The sequence below is a fragment of the Nerophis ophidion genome, linkage group LG04 (genome assembly GCF_033978795.1).
Source record: "Nerophis ophidion isolate RoL-2023_Sa linkage group LG04, RoL_Noph_v1.0, whole genome shotgun sequence".
NCBI lineage: Eukaryota > Metazoa > Chordata > Actinopteri > Syngnathiformes > Syngnathidae > Nerophis > Nerophis ophidion.
In genome coordinates this window covers 3,286,819-3,303,909 of record NC_084614.1, presented here as the reverse complement: position 1 = coordinate 3,303,909, position 17,091 = coordinate 3,286,819, and the positions used below count along the sequence as shown (strand labels likewise).

Genomic DNA, 17,091 nt, shown 5'->3' with positions numbered 1-17,091 from the left:
TAAATATTTAGACATGTTTTTCAAATAAAGTATTTCTTTTATTGAATATTGACATTTTTTTTATATTCCAGTAGCCTTTGCTTTACAAAAAAAGCACAAAGTTTTTCATTTGTATTAGGCTTTCAAACAAAACATCCATCCATCTTCTACCGCTTATTCCCTTTCGGGGTCGCGGGGGCGCTGGCGCCTATCTCAGCTACAATCGGGCGGAAGGCGGGGTACACCCTAGACAAGTCGCCACCTCATCGCAGGGCCAACACAGATAGACAGACAACATTCACACTCTAGGGCCAATTTAGTGTTGCCAATCAACCTATCCCCAGGTGCATGTCTTTGGAAGTGGGAGGAAGCCGGAGTACCCGGAGGGAACCCACGCATTCACGGGGAGAACATGCAAACTCCACACAGAAAGACCCCGAGCCTGGATTTGAACCCAGGACTGCAGGAACTTCGTATTGTGAGGCAGACGCACTAACCCCTCTCCCACCGTGAAGCCCCAAACAAAACATGCATTCCCCCAAAAAGATAAAGTGCATTAAAGTGGATAAACCCACAACAAATGAATTATTGTCCTTTTGGCAAAAGTCTGCTTAGCCACAGTAGATATGCTAATAATGTAAACAGAAGGCTCAAGTAAATCTCAATTAAGTGTGTGCTTGTAACCTCATACACTTATACAGGTAGCCTACACAACAGGCTAATAATGTAAACAGAGGCCCCACTAAATCTCAATTAAGTGTGTGCTTGTAACCTCATACACTTATACAGGTAGCCTACACAACAGGCTAATAATGTAAACAGAGGACCCACTAAATCTCAATTAAGTGTGTGCTTGTAACCTCATACACTTATACAGGTAGCCTACACAACAGGTTAATAATGTAAACAGAGGCCCCACTAAATCTCACTAAGTGTGTGCTTGTAACCTCATACACTTCTACAGGTACACAACATATCCCAACGTCACTGCACGTTGGTTGATTGCGTCACCACGTCAAAAAATTGCGTCACACGCCACTATTCGGCCTTGTTTTTAACTCATTCCACCAAAGGCCGAATGTGGCTTTTTTGCCATATTCGGCCGAATATATTTAGTTACCGATTAATCGGTGCATCCCTAGTACCAAGCTTTCTGTGTGTGTGTGTGTGTGTGTGTGTGTGTGTGTGTGTGTGTGTGTGTGTGTGTGTGTGTGTGTGTGTGTGTGTGTGTGTGTGTGTGTGTGTGTGTGTGTGTGTGTGTGTGTGTGTGTGTGTGTGTGTGTTAGGGCTGGGCGATATGGCCTTTTATTAATATCTGGATATGTTTAGGCCAGGGGTCGGCAACCCAAAATGTTGAAAGAGCCATATTGGACCAAAAATACAAAAACAAATATATCTGGAGCCGCAAAAAATTAAAAGCCATATTACATGTTGATAGTGTGTCATGAGATATACCGTATTTCCTTGAATTGTAGTATGTGCCTGCCTAGAATTACTGCCGGGTCAAACTCGTTTCGCAAAATAATATTTTTAAAAGCGCATGTCTAGAATTTCCGTCGGGTCAAACTCGTTTTGCCAAATAATTAGCATATGCCTAGAATTTCCGCCGGGTCAAACTCGTCACGTCAAGAGTGACACTTCAACTGTCATCATTTTCAAAATGGAGGAGGCTGATTTCAATCATTTAAAATCGCATAAAGGGAAGAAGATTAAGAGCTATTTAGTAAGATTTAAGGTCCAAGCTATTGAATATGCGAAAAAGAACAGTAAGCAGCTATGTTTTATTAATATACCGTAGCTGCGTGTGTCAAATATGAGTCATTAAATGACTCCCGCCTCCTGGAGGTAGAGGGCGCTAGTGATCCTTCTTGCGACTACTCGGCTGCAGAAGAAGTGACGGTATAGTTCGGTTTGTAGAGCGGCCGTGCCAGCAACTTGAGGGTTGCAGGTTCGATCCCCCCTTCTGCCATCCTAGTCACTGCCGTTGTGTCCTTGGGCAAGACACTTTACCCACCTGCTCCCAGTGCCACCCACACTGCTTTGAATATAAAAATTAGATATTGGGTTTCACTATGTAAAGCGCTTTGAGTCACTAGAGAAAAAGCGCTATATAAATATAATTCACTTCACTTCACAACAAGCAGCAAAAGTGAGCAGCGATCGTTTATTTTTTCCTCTCGCTTGCACTTTTAACATGGAGGATTACATATTCTAAAATTAAACAGTTTTCTAAACTGGACTTTCAATCGAAGCATGAGGTAATACAGGAAGATCTCCGTCGAGACCGAGAGACTTTTAAAACTGAAGAAAGATAAGGAAGACTTCTATAAACAAGTTATTGATGCTTTTGATCAGAAGGAGCTGCGCATGGACTTCATTTATAAGTAAAGGTAATGTTTTTTTTATTAAATGTGCTTTCCTTACATCACACTCAAATTTATAAGCGCAGGCCTAATTTTACCGCATGCCTTTGGTAAGCGCCGGAGTGAAAAGAGGTTTCAAATAAATTAACGCCCTGGCGGCAATTCAAGGAAATACGGTATTCTTCCTTCATTTGTTACCAGATTCGCACCTTTTTTCTCTCGTATTACCACCGCTAGCATCACAGCTAACGTCACCCATGCCGCTACCTCTCTGCTCGGCGAGGGCGTGTGACGTTGCACGGGTGACTGTGTGTGGCGCAGGTAGGAAGGTGCGCTTGTTTATGTCTCTGTGAGAAGGAGACAAGAAAGAGTGAGAAGAGCCTGTAGTGTAATGCCCGCAGCTAAAAGCAACTGTGTGAGAAGTTATACTCCAATATCACCATATAGTCATTTTCTATATCGCACAGAGACAAACCTGCTATATATGGAGTATATTCCATGTATCGTCCAGCCCGAGTGTGTGCTACAAGACGTTGAGTAAACAACAAATAAGAACAATTCCTGTGCATAGTATTCCTTCTGGAGATATAACAGTTACCTTCATGACCGCCTTGCTAGAAGGTGTGAACGAGCTCTTAAACTGCATCACGTCTTGCTGGGAACTCTGGTGTGACGTGTGAGACAGCACCCTCTGCTGGATTCTTTGGTGCACTACTCACTTGGTCCTTAAGTTACCACGGAAAGGGATTTCAGAGGATTAGAAGCAGAAGACATCCGGGCGAGCATCAAGTGTTGCAATCTGTCATGACATGACTCAGACAGCAGAGGGCGCTCAGTGTCAATGACATCATCACCTTGTGTTGCACCAGGAGCTGAGTGAGAACCAGTCCACTCCCAAGAAGGAGAAGCAGGAGTGGCTGTCCAAGCAGAAGGAGAACATCCAGCACTTCCAGGTCAGAGGTCCTTGGTGTTTGTTAGCTTCTGGCGCTAAAGTTGTTAGCTTTTTGTGCTAAACATGTTAGCTGCAGATGCCAAAGGTTTTAATGAAATATGCAAAAGCTATTAGAAGGGACTGACGTTAGGGTGTAAGCGACTGATGCTACGGGTGTAAGCGACTGACGCTATGGGTGTAAGCGACTGATGCTACGGGTGTAAGCGACTGACGCTAAGGGTGTAAGCGACATACGCTGCGAGTGTAAGTAACTGACGCTATGGGTGTAAGCGACTGACGCTGCGAGTGTAAGCAACTGACGCTATGGGTGTAAGCGACTGACGCTATGGGTGTAAGCGACTGATGCTACGGGTGTAAGCAAAGCAACTGACCCTACGGGTGTAAGCGACTGACCCGAAGGGTGTAAGCAAAGGACTGACCCTATGGGTGTAAGCGACTGACGCTAAGGGTGTAAGCGACTGACGCTACGGGTGTAAGCGACTGACGCTACGGGTGTAAGCGACTGACGCTGCGAGTGTAAGCGACTGACGCTACGGGTGTAAGCGACTGACGCTGCGAGTGTAAGCAACTGACGCTATGGGTGTAAGCGACTGATCCTACGGGTGTAAGTGACTGACGCTACGGGTGTAAGCTACTAATGCTATGGGTGTAAGCGACTGACGCTGCAGGTGTAAGCAACTGACGCTACGGGTCTAAGCGACTGACGCTAGGGGTGTAAGGGAATGACGCTACGGGTGTAAGCGACTGACGCTGCGAGTGTAAGCAACTGACGCTATGGGTGTAAGCGACTGATCCTACGGGTGTAAACGACTGACGCTACGGGTGTAAGCGACTGACGCTGCGAGTGTAAGCAACTGACGCTATGGGTGTAAGCGACTGATCCTACGGGTGTAAGCGACTGACGCTACGGGTGTAAGCTACTAATGCTATGGGTGTAAGCGACTGACGCTACGGGTGTAAGCGACTGACGCTGCGGGTGTAAGCAACTGACGCTACGGGTCTAAGCGACTGACGCTAGGGGTGTAAGGGAATGACGCTACGGGTGTAAGCGACTGACGCTGCGGGTGTAAGCAACTGACGCTACGGGTCTAAGCGACTGACGCTATGGGTGTAAGCGACTGATGCTACGGGTGTAAGCAAAGCAACTGACCCTACGGGTGTAAGCGACTGACCCGAAGGGTGTAAGCAAAGGACTGACCCTATGGGTGTAAGCGACTGACGCTAAGGGTGTAAGAGACTGACGCTACGGGTGTAAGCGACTGACGCTGCGAGTGTAAGCGACTGACGCTACGGGTGTAAGCGACTGACGCTGCGAGTGTAAGCAACTGACGCTATGGGTGTAAGCGACTGATCCTACGGGTGTAAGTGACTGACGCTACGGGTGTAAGCTACTAATGCTATGGGTGTAAGCGACTGACGCGACGGGTGTAAGCGACTGACGCTGCGGGTGTAAGCAACTGACGCTACGGGTCTAAGCGACTGACGCTATGGGTGTAAGCGACTGATGCTACGGGTGTAAGCAAAGCAACTGACCCTACGGGTGTAAGCGACTGACCCGAAGGGTGTAAGCAAAGGACTGACCCTATGGGTGTAAGCGACTGACGCTAAGGGTGTAAGAGACTGACGCTACGGGTGTAAGCGACTGACGCTGCGAGTGTAAGCGACTGACGCTACGGGTGTAAGCGACTGACGCTGCGAGTGTAAGCAACTGACGCTATGGGTGTAAGCGACTGATCCTACGGGTGTAAGTGACTGACGCTACGGGTGTAAGCTACTAATGCTATGGGTGTAAGCGACTGACGCGACGGGTGTAAGCGACTGACGCTGCGGGTGTAAGCAACTGACGCTACGGGTCTAAGCGACTGACGCTAGGGGTGTAAGGGAATGACGCTACGGGTGTAAGCGACTGACGCTGCGAGTGTAAGCAACTGACGCTATGGGTGTAAGCGACTGACGCGACGGGTGTAAGCGACTGACGCTGCGGGTGTAAGCAACTGACGCTACGGGTCTAAGCGACTGACGCTAGGGGTGTAAGGGAATGACGCTACGGGTGTAAGCGACTGACGCTGCGAGTGTAAGCAACTGACGCTATGGGTGTAAGCGACTGACGCGACGGGTGTAAGCGACTGACGCTGCGGGTGTAAGCAACTGACGCTACGGGTCTAAGCGACTGACGCTAGGGGTGTAAGGGAATGACGCTACGGGTGTAAGCGACTGACGCTGCGGGTGTAAGCAACTGACGCTATGGGTGTAAGCGACTGATCCTACGGGTGTAAGCGACTGACGCTACGGGTGTAAGCGACTGACGCTGCGAGTGTAAGCAACTGACGCTATGGGTGTAAGCGACTGATCCTACGGGTGTAAGCGACTGACGCTACGGGTGTAAGCTACTAATGCTATGGGTGTAAGCGACTGACGCTACGGGTGTAAGCGACTGACGCTGCGGGTGTAAGCAACTGACGCTACGGGTCTAAGCGACTGACGCTAGGGGTGTAAGGGAATGATGCTACGGGTGTAAGCGACTGACGCTACAAGTGTAAGCAACTTACGCTACGGGTGTAAGTGACTGACGCTATGGGTGTCAGGGACTGACACTACGGGTGTAAGCAAAGCAACTGACCCTACGGGTGTAAGCGACTGACCCGAAGGGTGTAAGCAAAGGACTGACCCTATGGGTGTAAGCGACTGACGCTACTGTTTTAAGCGACTGACGCTACGGGTGTAAGCGACTGACGCTACGGGTGTAAGCGACTGACGCCACCGGTGTAAGCGACTGACGCTGCGAGTGTAACCAACTGACGCTACGGGTCTAAGCGACTGACGCTACGGGTCTAAGCGACTGACGCTAGGGGTGTAAGCAAAGGACTGACCCTATGGGTGTAAGCGACTGACGCTACGGGTGTAAGCGACTGATGCCACCGGTGTAAGCGACTGACGCTACGGGTGTGTGGTCGCAGGCGGAGGAGGAGGCCAACTTGCTCAGGAGACAGAGACAGTACTTGGACCTGGAATGTCGACGCTTCAAGCGCAGGATCCTGATCACCAGACACAACGTGGAACAGGACCTGGCCCGAGAGGTACTCACACAAGATTGGACACCAGATAATTAAGCATGCACATATTTCATGGCTCTAATTGATTTTAGGCATGTGCTTACAAACACAATGACTCATTCATTCATAAAGGGAAGGCAAAGTCTTAAAAAAGACTGACCAAAAAAAGACTGACGATAAAATATAATGTAATCATAGTATTATCGACTTGATACCCTCTTGTACTTGGTATCATTACAGTGGATGTCCGGTGTAGAGCTACCCATGGCGTTTGTTTACATTCAGTAACGTCTGCGCTAATGATGCCAGTGAGCTGTGGTGTGTAGTGAAGCATGTTTAGCTATTCCTCCTCCTCCAGTCAATCAATCAAAGTTTATATAGCCCTAAATCACGAGTGTCTCAAAGGGCTGCATAAGCCACAACGACATCACATCAGGGCAAGGAAAAACTCAACCCAATGGGATGACAATGAGAAACTTTGGAAGGGACCACAAATGTGGGGACATAGCGGTGCTTTACTACAAATGGTTCGGCGCAGGGCGTCGTTAAAGTTGTAAGTGGGGTTATCGATAGAGCCCACATAATTTGGGAATGGCACCATTACCGAAGGCAGTAGGGCAGCAAGAGTCGTCGTTGTGACAGCATTCTGTTGCGGCTGCTAAAGTATTGGATATTTTTAGCTTGTTGACAAAGAGTCAGACTTCATTACTTTAAAATACATAACACCTCCAAATCATAACTTTGGAGGTGGTGACACCCCGGACAAGCACTAGCTCTATCGTATTAACGTTGTGATGCGTGGGTTCATTTATTATTTGTGTAAGACCACAGCCATCAATTATAGTTTGGAGCGTCACACACGGAGGGTCCGAAGGGGTATTCATATGGATATTAAAGTCCCACATTATAATTATATTGTCGACATGCGTCACTAGATCAGCGAAGAAACTGAGAATTTACTGATAAAGTCCGAATAGAGACCTGGGGCCGGTAGATAACTGCCAGGCAGAGAGGCAGCGGTGTGGCAGACCTCCTATTAAGCACCTCAAATGATTTATATTTATTACTTAGGTTAGGGGTAAGTTTAAGGTTTTCATTGTATATTAGTGCAAACTCCCCACCCCTTTTAAGGGGACGGGCAATATATGCATTCGTATAGTTAGGAGGAGATGCCTCATTTAGCGAGAAAAATGTGTCTGGTTTGAGCCAAGTTTTGCTGAGACCGATGACGTTAAGATTGTTGTCTCTAATGACCTCATCAACTAATAACGTTTTGGGAGACAATGATCTTATGTTTAAAAAGCCTATAATATAGGTAGTGGGCTGTTTTGAGGAATTTGGGTTAATGTTATCCGTAGTAGTGATGTTAATAACGTTACGTTTATTTTGCGTAGTGTGCTTTAAATAATTTTGACCATATCTAGGAATTGATATGACGGAATCTTCACATTGTTTGCTGGTTGCTGCGATAAACTGAACGAAACAACATGATGTGAGTTGTATATTATTCTAGGAGAAATGCTATGTATGCAGGGATTTTCCAGCCTGTCATTAGCTAGTTCTAGCTTAACTGATTCCTCACCCGGACTAACAGGCTCTGTAATTGCCTGTGACCGGGCTTGCTCTAGTGTAGTCAGTCAAGTGTGACTCAAACAATAATCTATGTTCCTAGACAGGATGATGGCGCCTTCCTGGTTAGGGTGAAGGCCGTCCCTCATCAGCAAGCCCAGAAAGAAGACTAATTATCAATGAACGTTAGTCCTGGTTGTTTACAAAAACCAGCCAACCCCTTGTTAAGCCAGACTAATCTGCTATATATCTCATCAGTGCCTCTCTTTCTAGTCTTAGCTATGTTTCTCTTTGTAATCGTTGACTGTCTCATCCTAGTGTCATCGGAGCCGACGTGTACAACTATGTTCGCATAGCTAGTGGTGCGATTAGCCTGTTGCGAGTTAGCTCCCTAAGATTAGCTTCAATGTCAGGTGCTCTGGCCCCGGGAATACTTAATTATGGCTTGTTCGGGTGATGGAGTCCCCTATGATTAAGGTGTGGTGCCCGGTAGACCTGGGTTTAGGACTAGCTAAAGGGTTAAATCTATTATGCGTCTCAACCGGTTCACTGTTGCTTGTCGGCCGCTTAGGGCTGCTATAAGCTGTGCTGGTTAGCTCGCTACAGCTAACGCTAGCAGATGTGTCCGCAAGGTCTAAAGTTTCGAGATTACTCTGCTAGCCATGTCTTAAAGCAGCTCTTCCTGATGGTGTTTCAGTGTTGTAACTTCAACTTTATCATCAGTTTTTACACCAAAATGCGTCCATTCTCCCTTTTTTGTCCACACACTGTGCCTGCTTGTAAGTACTCTGTTTGTGTGAGCTGCCGGACATGCTCCTCTGCTTGTAAAACCAGCAATGTCACCACGTGACGACGCGCCGTCATGCCTGGGAACCACTACTTTTCAAACAGAGTATAGTACCGTTTTTGATTCATTAGTACCGCGATAGTACACTAGCACCGGTATACCCTGGTGTAGACATGTGACGTCACCATTGCTGACCATCAGGAGCTGAACAAGCGTCAGACCCAGAAGGACCTTGAGCACGCCATGCTGCTCAGACACCACGAGTCCATGCAGGAGCTGGAGTTTCGCCACCTGGCCACCATCCAGAAGGCTCGGGCCGAGCTGATCCGCACCCAGCACCAGACAGAACTCACCAACCAGCTGGAGTACAACAAGAGGAGGGAGCGCGAACTCCGCCGCAAACACTTCATGGAGGTCCGGCAGCAGCCCAAGAGTCTCAAGGTGGGCACACACACACGTTCTTGTATTACCTAACTTCTTGGGACCGCCTCCCTCTTCAGGGGCAGCCTTTCTAGATATATGCAGATGTGTATTTACAACATGAATAATATATACTATGCACATATAAAAAAGCTTATTGTGAAAAGATTTGGAATTTCACAAGAAAAACTAAGAATTTTGGCATTATAATACAGACCTCATTTCCATATGAGTTGGGAAATTGTGTTAGATGTAAATATAAACAGAATACAATGATTTGCAAATCCTTTTCAAGCCATATTCAGTTGAATATGCTACAAAGACAACATATTTGATGTTCAAACTGATAAAAAAAAATTTAGTTGCAAATAATCATTAACTTGTGACAAATAAATGGGAAATGTGGCAATAAATACTGATAAAGTTGAGGAATGCTCATTAAACACCTATTTGGAACATCCAGCAGGTGTGCAGGCTAATTGGGAACAGGTGGGTGCCATGATTGGGTATAAAAACAGCTTCCCAAAAAATGCTCAGTCTTTCACAAGAAAGGATGGGGCGAGGTACACCCCTTTGTCCACAACTGCGTGAGCAAATAGTCAAACAGTTTAAGAACAACCTTTCTCAAAGTGCAATTGCAAGAAATTTTGGGATTTCAACATCTACGCTCCATAATATCATCAAAAGGTTCAGAGAATCTGGAGAAATCACTCCACGTAAGCGGCATGGCCGGAAACCAACATTGAATGACCGTGACCTTCCATGCCTCAGATGGCACTGTATCAAAAACCGACATCAATCTCTAAAGGATATCACCACATGGGCTCAGGAACACTTAAAAAACCACTGTCACTAAATACAGTTGGTCGCTACATCTGTAAGTGCAAGTTAAAGCTCTATTATGCAAAGCGAAAGCCATTTATCAACAACATCCAGAAACGCCGCCGGCTTCTCTGGGCCCGAGATCATCTAAGATGGACTGATGCAAAGTGGATAAGTGTTCTGTGGTCTGACGAGTCCACATTTAAAATAGTTTTTGGAAATATCCGACATCGTGTCATCCGGACCAAAGGGGAAGTGAACCATCCAGACTGTTATCGACACAAAGTGTAAAAGCCAGCATGTGTGATGGTATGGGGGTGCATTAGTGCCCAAGGCATGGGTAACTTACACATCTGTGAAGGCACCATTAATGCTGAAAGGTACATACAGCTTTTGGAACAACATATGCTGCCATCTAAGCGCCGTCTTTTTCTTGGACGCCCCTGCTTATTTCAGCAAGACAATGGCAAGCCACATTCAGCACGTGTTACAACAGCATGGCTTCATAAAAAAAAGAGTGTGGGTACTTTCCTGGCCCGCCTGCAGTCCAGACCTGTCTCCCATGGAAAATGTGTGGTGCATTATGAAGCGTGAAATAGGACAGCGGAGACCCCGGACTGTTGAAGGACTGAAGCTCTACATAAAACCAGAATGGGAAAGGATTCCACTTTGAAAGCTTCAACAATTAGTTTCCTCAGTTCCCAAACGTTTATTGAGTGTTGTTAAAAGAAAAGGTGATGTAACACAGTGGTGAACATGCCCTTTCCCAACTACTTTGGCACGTGTTGCAGCCATGAAATTCTGAGTTAATTATCATTTGCAAAAAAAAAAAAAGTTTATGAGTTTGAACATCAAATATGTTGTCTTTGTAGCATATTCAACCGAATATGGCTTGAAAAGGATTTTTCAAATCATTGTATTCTGTTTATATTTATATCTAACACAATTTCCCAACTCATATGGAAACAGGGTTTGTAGATGCAATTGTATTGGGACTATGATTTATGTCCTCACTTGTTCACACCTCCTCATATGGACAGTACTACACACACACACACACACACAAATGAGACATTGTCTATTAGATGCAAAGTTTTTCGGACCATGATTTATGTCCTCACTTGTTCACACCTCATATGGACAGTACCACACACACACACACAAATGAGACATTGTCTATTAGATGCAAAGTTTTCGGACCATGATTTATGTCCTCACTTGTTCACCGGTCCTCATATGGACAGTACCACACACACACACACACACACACACACACACGTGTTTTTTCACGCATGTCCCGTCAGTCCAAGGAGCTGCAGATCAAGAAGCAGTTCCAGGAGACGTGCAAGACCCAGACCCGGCAGTACAAGGCCCTCCGCAACCACCTGCTGGAGACCACTCCCAAGTGTGACCACAAGGCGGTGCTGAAGAGGCTGAAGGAGGAGCAGACCAGGAAGTTGGCCATCTTGGCCGAGCAGTACGACCACTCCATCAACGACATGCTGTCCACGCAGGCGGTGAGTGTCACGCACGCTCAGCACTTCCTGTCTGACCGGCGTGCTAACGTCGCTGCCGCGCAGCTGCGTCTGGATGAGGCTCAGGAGGGCGAGTGTCAGGTCCTGAGGATGCAGCTTCAGCAGGAGCTGGAACTGCTCAACGCCTACCAGAGCAAGATCAAGATGCAGACGGACGCGCAGCACGACAAGGAGCGCCGAGACCTGGAACAGAGGGTCAGCCTTCGCCGGGCCTTGCTGGAGCAGAAAGTAAGATGCCGGGAAACGTGAGCCCGGACCGTGGCGCGGTTGGGAGAACCTGAGGGTTCCTGGATCGATCCCCACCTTCTACCAACCTCGTCACGTCCGCTGTGTCCTTGAGCAAGGCACTTCACCCTTGCTCCTGATGGGTGGTGGTCAGAGCCATCGGTGTGTGAATGTGGAAGTAGTGTCAAAGCACTTTTGAGGATCTTGAAGTATAACCCATTTACCATTTAACACAGGGGTCAGCAACCTTTTTGAAAGCAAGAGCTACTTCTTGGGTACTGATTAATGCCAAGGGCTACCAGTTTGATACACACTTCAATAAAATGCCAGAAATAGCCAATTTGCTCAATTTACCTTTAATAAATAAATCTATATATATATATAAAAAATGGGTATTTCTGTTATTCCGTCGTACATTTTTTTTCCTTTTACGGAAGGTTTTTTGTAGACAATAAATGATGGTAAAAACACATAATTAACGGTTTAAAAGAGGAGAAAACTTAATATAAAATTTTGAAACATAGTTTATCTTCAATTTCGACTCTTTAAAATTCAAAATTCAACGGAAAAACAAATGAGAAAAACTAGTTAATTCGAATCTTTTTGAAAAAATTTAAAAAATAATTTATGGAACATCATTAGTAATTTTTCCTGATTAAGATTAATTTTAGAATTTTGATGACATGTTTTAAAAAGGTTAAAATCCAATCTGCACTTTGTTAGAATATAAAACAAATTGGACCAAGCTATATTTCCAACAAAGACAAATCATTATTTCTTCTAGATTTTCCAGAACAAAAATTTTTAAATAAATTCAAAAGACTTTGAAATAAGATTTAAATTTGATTCTACAGATTTTCTAGCCAGAATAATTTTTGGGAATTTTAATCATAAGTTTGGAGAACTATTTCACAAATATTCTTTGTCGAAAAAACAGAAGCTAAAATGAAGAATTAAATTAAAATGTATTTATTATACTTAACAATTAGAAAAAATAATACTTGAACATTGATTTAAATTGTCAGGAAAGAAGAGGAAGGAATTTAAAAGGTAAAAAGGTATATGTGTTTAAAAATCCTAAAATTATTTTTAAGGTTGTATTTTTTCTCTAAAATTGTTTTTCTGAAAGTTATAAGAAGCAAAGTAAAAAAATAAATGAATTTATTTACAAGTCAAGACCAAGTCTTTAAAATATTTTCGTGGATTTTCCAATTCTATTTGAGTTTTGTCTCTCTTAGAATTAAAAATGTCCAGCAAAGCGAGACCAGCTTGCTAGTAAATAAATACAATTTCAAAAATAGAGGCAGCTCACTGGTAAGTGCTGCTATTTGAGCTATTTTTAGAACAGGCCAGCGGGCGATTCATCTGGTCCTTACGGGCACCGTGTTGGTGACCCCTGATTTAACCTGTGCCCCCCCACCCCTGCAGATCGAGGAGGAGATTCTGAAGCTCCAGAACGAGCGCTTGGAGAGGATCCGCTCCCTGCTGGAGCGCCAGGCCCGGGAGAGCGAGGCCTTTGACTCGGAATCCATGAGGCTGGGCTTCAGCAACATGGTCCTCACCAACCTGGCCCCCGAGTCACAGGGCGGCTGGGGGGGAGGGGCCGGCGGGGGAGGACACTGGCCCGGGGGAGGCGGCGGCAGTCATCATCAGCAGCATGGCGGGTCCGGCTCCCAGCAGCCATGGGGTCCGCCCATGATGGCCGGGGGCCCGCCCCCTTGGAGCCACCACCACCTCCCCGCAGCGGGGGGCCAGAGGGCGGCCGGCGCGGGGGCGGCGAGGAGCAGCCCGCAGGCTTTGAGGAGGACGTCCGCCGGGGCGAGGAGTGACCAGGGCATGAGCAGGAGCGCCAGCATCACCTCCCAGATCTCCAGCTCCTCACACCTGTCCTTCACCTAGAAGTGCACATGTCCGCCATCATGCTAGTGTCAAATAGCATTCTGTTACCGCCAAGTGGTGTTTGTGCTAGTGCCATGTTAGCATCAACACGCACACTCTAGGCAGCAAGCGAAGAAGCCCCAGGTAGAAAAACAAAAAAGCCAGGTGCTCATTTGCTAGCTAGCTGGTGCCAAGCATCGTGCACACGGACAGGAAGTGACGTCACGTCGGGACGGATAAAACAAATGAAAAAGCCGCGTGTTAATTTGCTATTGCTAGTTAGCAGAAAACGAGCTGTTGTGTGGACAGGAAGTGACGTCACGTTGGGTTGGATTAAAAAAAAGTTGCGTACGCTAATTTTATCTGCTGGACAGGAAGTGACGTCAGGTTGGGGTGGAATTTTTGGGGGGTAAAAAAAGCCACGTGTTAATTTGCTAATTTGCCGAAAATTAGCTGTTGCCGAGCATTGTGTGGACAGGAAGTGACGTCACGTTGGGACGGATTAAAAAAAAGCAGCGTCCTTATTTGCTGTGAGCTGTTGCTAAGCATCGCGCACGCCAGTCATGGAAGTGACATCATGTTGGATAGATTTTTAAAAAAAAGCCGAGTCCTAATATTTTTTGTTTGTTTTTATTTTTATTTTTATTTTCATATATTTTCGTTTTTTTTTTTTTTATTGTTTTGGTGTTTTTACATTTTTTTTTTTTAAACCACGTCCTAATTTGCCATAAACTGGTGCCAAGCATCGTGCAAGACAGTCAAGGAAGTGACGTCACGTTGGGATGGATTAAAAAAAAAACGAGTCCTAATTTTTTTTTTTTTTTTTTTTCTTTTTTTTTTTGTATTTTTTAACTTATTTTTCATTTTATTTTTATTATTTGTATTTCATAAAAAATTTTTTTATTATTTTTAATTATTTTATTTTTTGGGTTTTATTTTTGTTTTTTTTCATTTGTTTTTTAGTATTTATTCGTTGTTACTTTATTTTTTTTTAATCATTTTTTTAAACCGCCAATCAAGGAAGTGACGTCACGTTGGGACGGATTGAAAAAAAAAGCTGTCCTAATTTTTTCTTTTTTTTTGTATTTTTTTCCATTTTATTTGTATTTTAATTTTTTTAATTAATTTTAATTATTTTCTTTTTTTTGGTTTTATTTTTATTTAATTTTTTTCATAATTTGTTTTAGTTTTTATTCATTTTTATTGTTATTTTTCTTAAACCGCCAGTCAAGGAAGTGACGTCACGTTGGGACGGATAAAACAAAATAAAAGCCCGCGTGCTCATTTGCAAGTTATCTGAAAACGAGCAGGTGCCAAGCGTCGTGCACGCTGGACAGGAAGTGACGTCATGGAGGGGTGGGAGGTGACGCTGATCTTCCCTGCTATGCCCGCGCAAATCTTCCCCGGTGTGACGCCCCACTCTCGTCTCAGCCACGCCCACCCACGAGGACAGCGTGTAAATAAACACGCGTGTGAATATTGTAAATGTGACAGATGAATTTACACAAAAGACTTTTATTGCAGGGGGCGTGGCCTGTCAGCGCTTCCGCTAATGCAAGTTCCCGCGAGATCTTCCGCACTGATTAAAGAAAGGGGGAAATCTACTGTGGCCCCGCCCTCTAGCTGCGAGGGGCGGGGCTAAGCATGTACAAAGTATCAGTATTCTTTGCTGTCATTGGTGGGTTTTGTTGTCCCGGTTCACAAGCTGAATGTTATTCCTGGACTCCGATCAAAGTGTATGAAAGACGCTTTAAGGACGTAAATGTAATATTTTGTTTGTAATTATTTTCTGTCGGAAGAGGGCTACTGGATAAAGAATCATCTGTAATAAAATAATTTTATTATTTGTTTGGTCTTTGTGACAATGATGACACCGCCGTCAAACAGCGCCCCCTGTTGACAAGAGCCGTGTATTACACTTTAACTTCAATTAATCGCACACATTATACGGTTCAATGTACTTTGGCCAGCAGTTTATATAAAGTCATATCAAAACATTTAAAAATGTTTCCATCCTTACAATAAAATTTTACGTGTCCAAAAAGTGGGCTTTTGAAAAATGTTTTTATTTAGTACGCTAATTTACTGCAATGAACGAAAACGCAAAAATATGATTAATCTGATTAAAACTAAATTGTTTTGACAGCGCTACTAAAAATATTTGTGAAAAAAAAACAGGATAAATGAAAGTGAAAACATTTAGCTGGTTAAATTCCTGCCAAGTCGGCAGCGTGCCATGCATTGGTTTGGATAAAAAGTAAGACATCTCAAATTAATAAACATAAAATTAAAGCTGCAAGCAGCGATGGACGGGACCGACTTTTGCTGGTGTTTCCTGCCTTTACCCAGACAACATATCTTTACCTGCACATTACCTACCTTCTCTGTACCCTGGAGTCAAACTGGTGCCTCCTTCTTTCACCCATTCAACATATCTTTACCTGCACATTACCTACCTTCTCTGCATCCTGGAGTCAAACTGGTGCCTCCTTCTTTCACCCAGTTAACATATCTTTACCTGCACATTACCTACCTTCTCTGCATCCTGGAGCCAAACTGGTGCCTCCTTCTTTCACCCAGTCAACATATCTTTACCCGCACATTACCTACCTTCTCTGCATTGTGTGGTCACGCTGGTGCTTCCTGCTTTTAAGTGGCCATCTTGAGACGGCATCAGCGCAGCAGTTCTTTGAAGGCTCGTAAAATCAAAACCGGAGCAGCTAGAAAAACTCTTTGCGCAACTTTTAATCAGAAGAGTTCAATCTCTTTCCTGTGCGAGTTTGAAGCCGACACAACAAACGCACTCAGAGGAGATAATGTTTGAAAAAAGGTGACGGGTTTTTACAAAACTTTTGTTTTGAAGGGGTAATTGCCAACTTCCTGTGGATTTTTGCTGAAGGATATAAATGAATGAAATGTAGGTCTAAGTGAGACCTACATAGAGGTTTTTGTTTCATGTCTCTACGACATTCCTACCGGAAGTTACAAGCAGTTTTGTTTGTTTTTTCTTCCCAAGAGCAGTTTTGTCTGTTTTATTCCTAGGGGGCGCTAGAGCGCAATTTTGAGTTTTGGTTTTTTTTTTTTTTTATTAGATCGCAATTTTCACCAGTCCTGATGTTTGTGTCCAGTTTGGTGAGTTTTGAAACATTTTAAGGGGGTCAAATTACAGCTCAAAGAGGCAAAAATGACATTTTTTAGTTAACTTGTTTTGAAGGCCCATCTCCCCTTTATCTCTAAAATCCTCGAGAAATAATTGTTGCACAGCAGCTAAATGAACTATTAGTGTCCAACAATCTGTAAAACCTTTTACATCCAGTTTCAGGGCAAATCACTGTACTAAAACAAATGTGACTAATCATCTGTTGCTAATTATATGGATGCTAATGTGTCGTCCATGTTGATTCTCCCATAACAATGTGACCTGGAAGCATGTTTAAGGTCACGTGTTGAATTCCCACAGGGTTCAGTTCTTGGCCTTCTTCAGCATCCGTGAAGCTGACCAACACGC

At 44.6% G+C, this 17,091-nt stretch overlaps 1 protein-coding gene across 1 annotated transcript in view; it reads left to right on the top strand.

Annotated features, from left to right (window-relative positions):
- The window catches only part of LOC133550753 (serine/threonine-protein kinase TAO1-like), a 46,361-nt gene extending 30,934 nt beyond the window's left edge, over positions 1-15,427 (top strand). The window contains 6 exon segments of the mRNA XM_061896758.1: positions 3,212-3,295; positions 6,252-6,371; positions 8,905-9,144; positions 11,250-11,462; positions 11,526-11,708; positions 13,134-15,427. Of these exon segments, the coding sequence (XP_061752742.1) occupies positions 3,212-3,295; positions 6,252-6,371; positions 8,905-9,144; positions 11,250-11,462; positions 11,526-11,708; positions 13,134-13,604 (1,311 nt within the window). The 3' untranslated portion in view covers positions 13,605-15,427.
- The last annotated feature ends 1,664 nt before the right edge of the window (positions 15,428-17,091 follow it).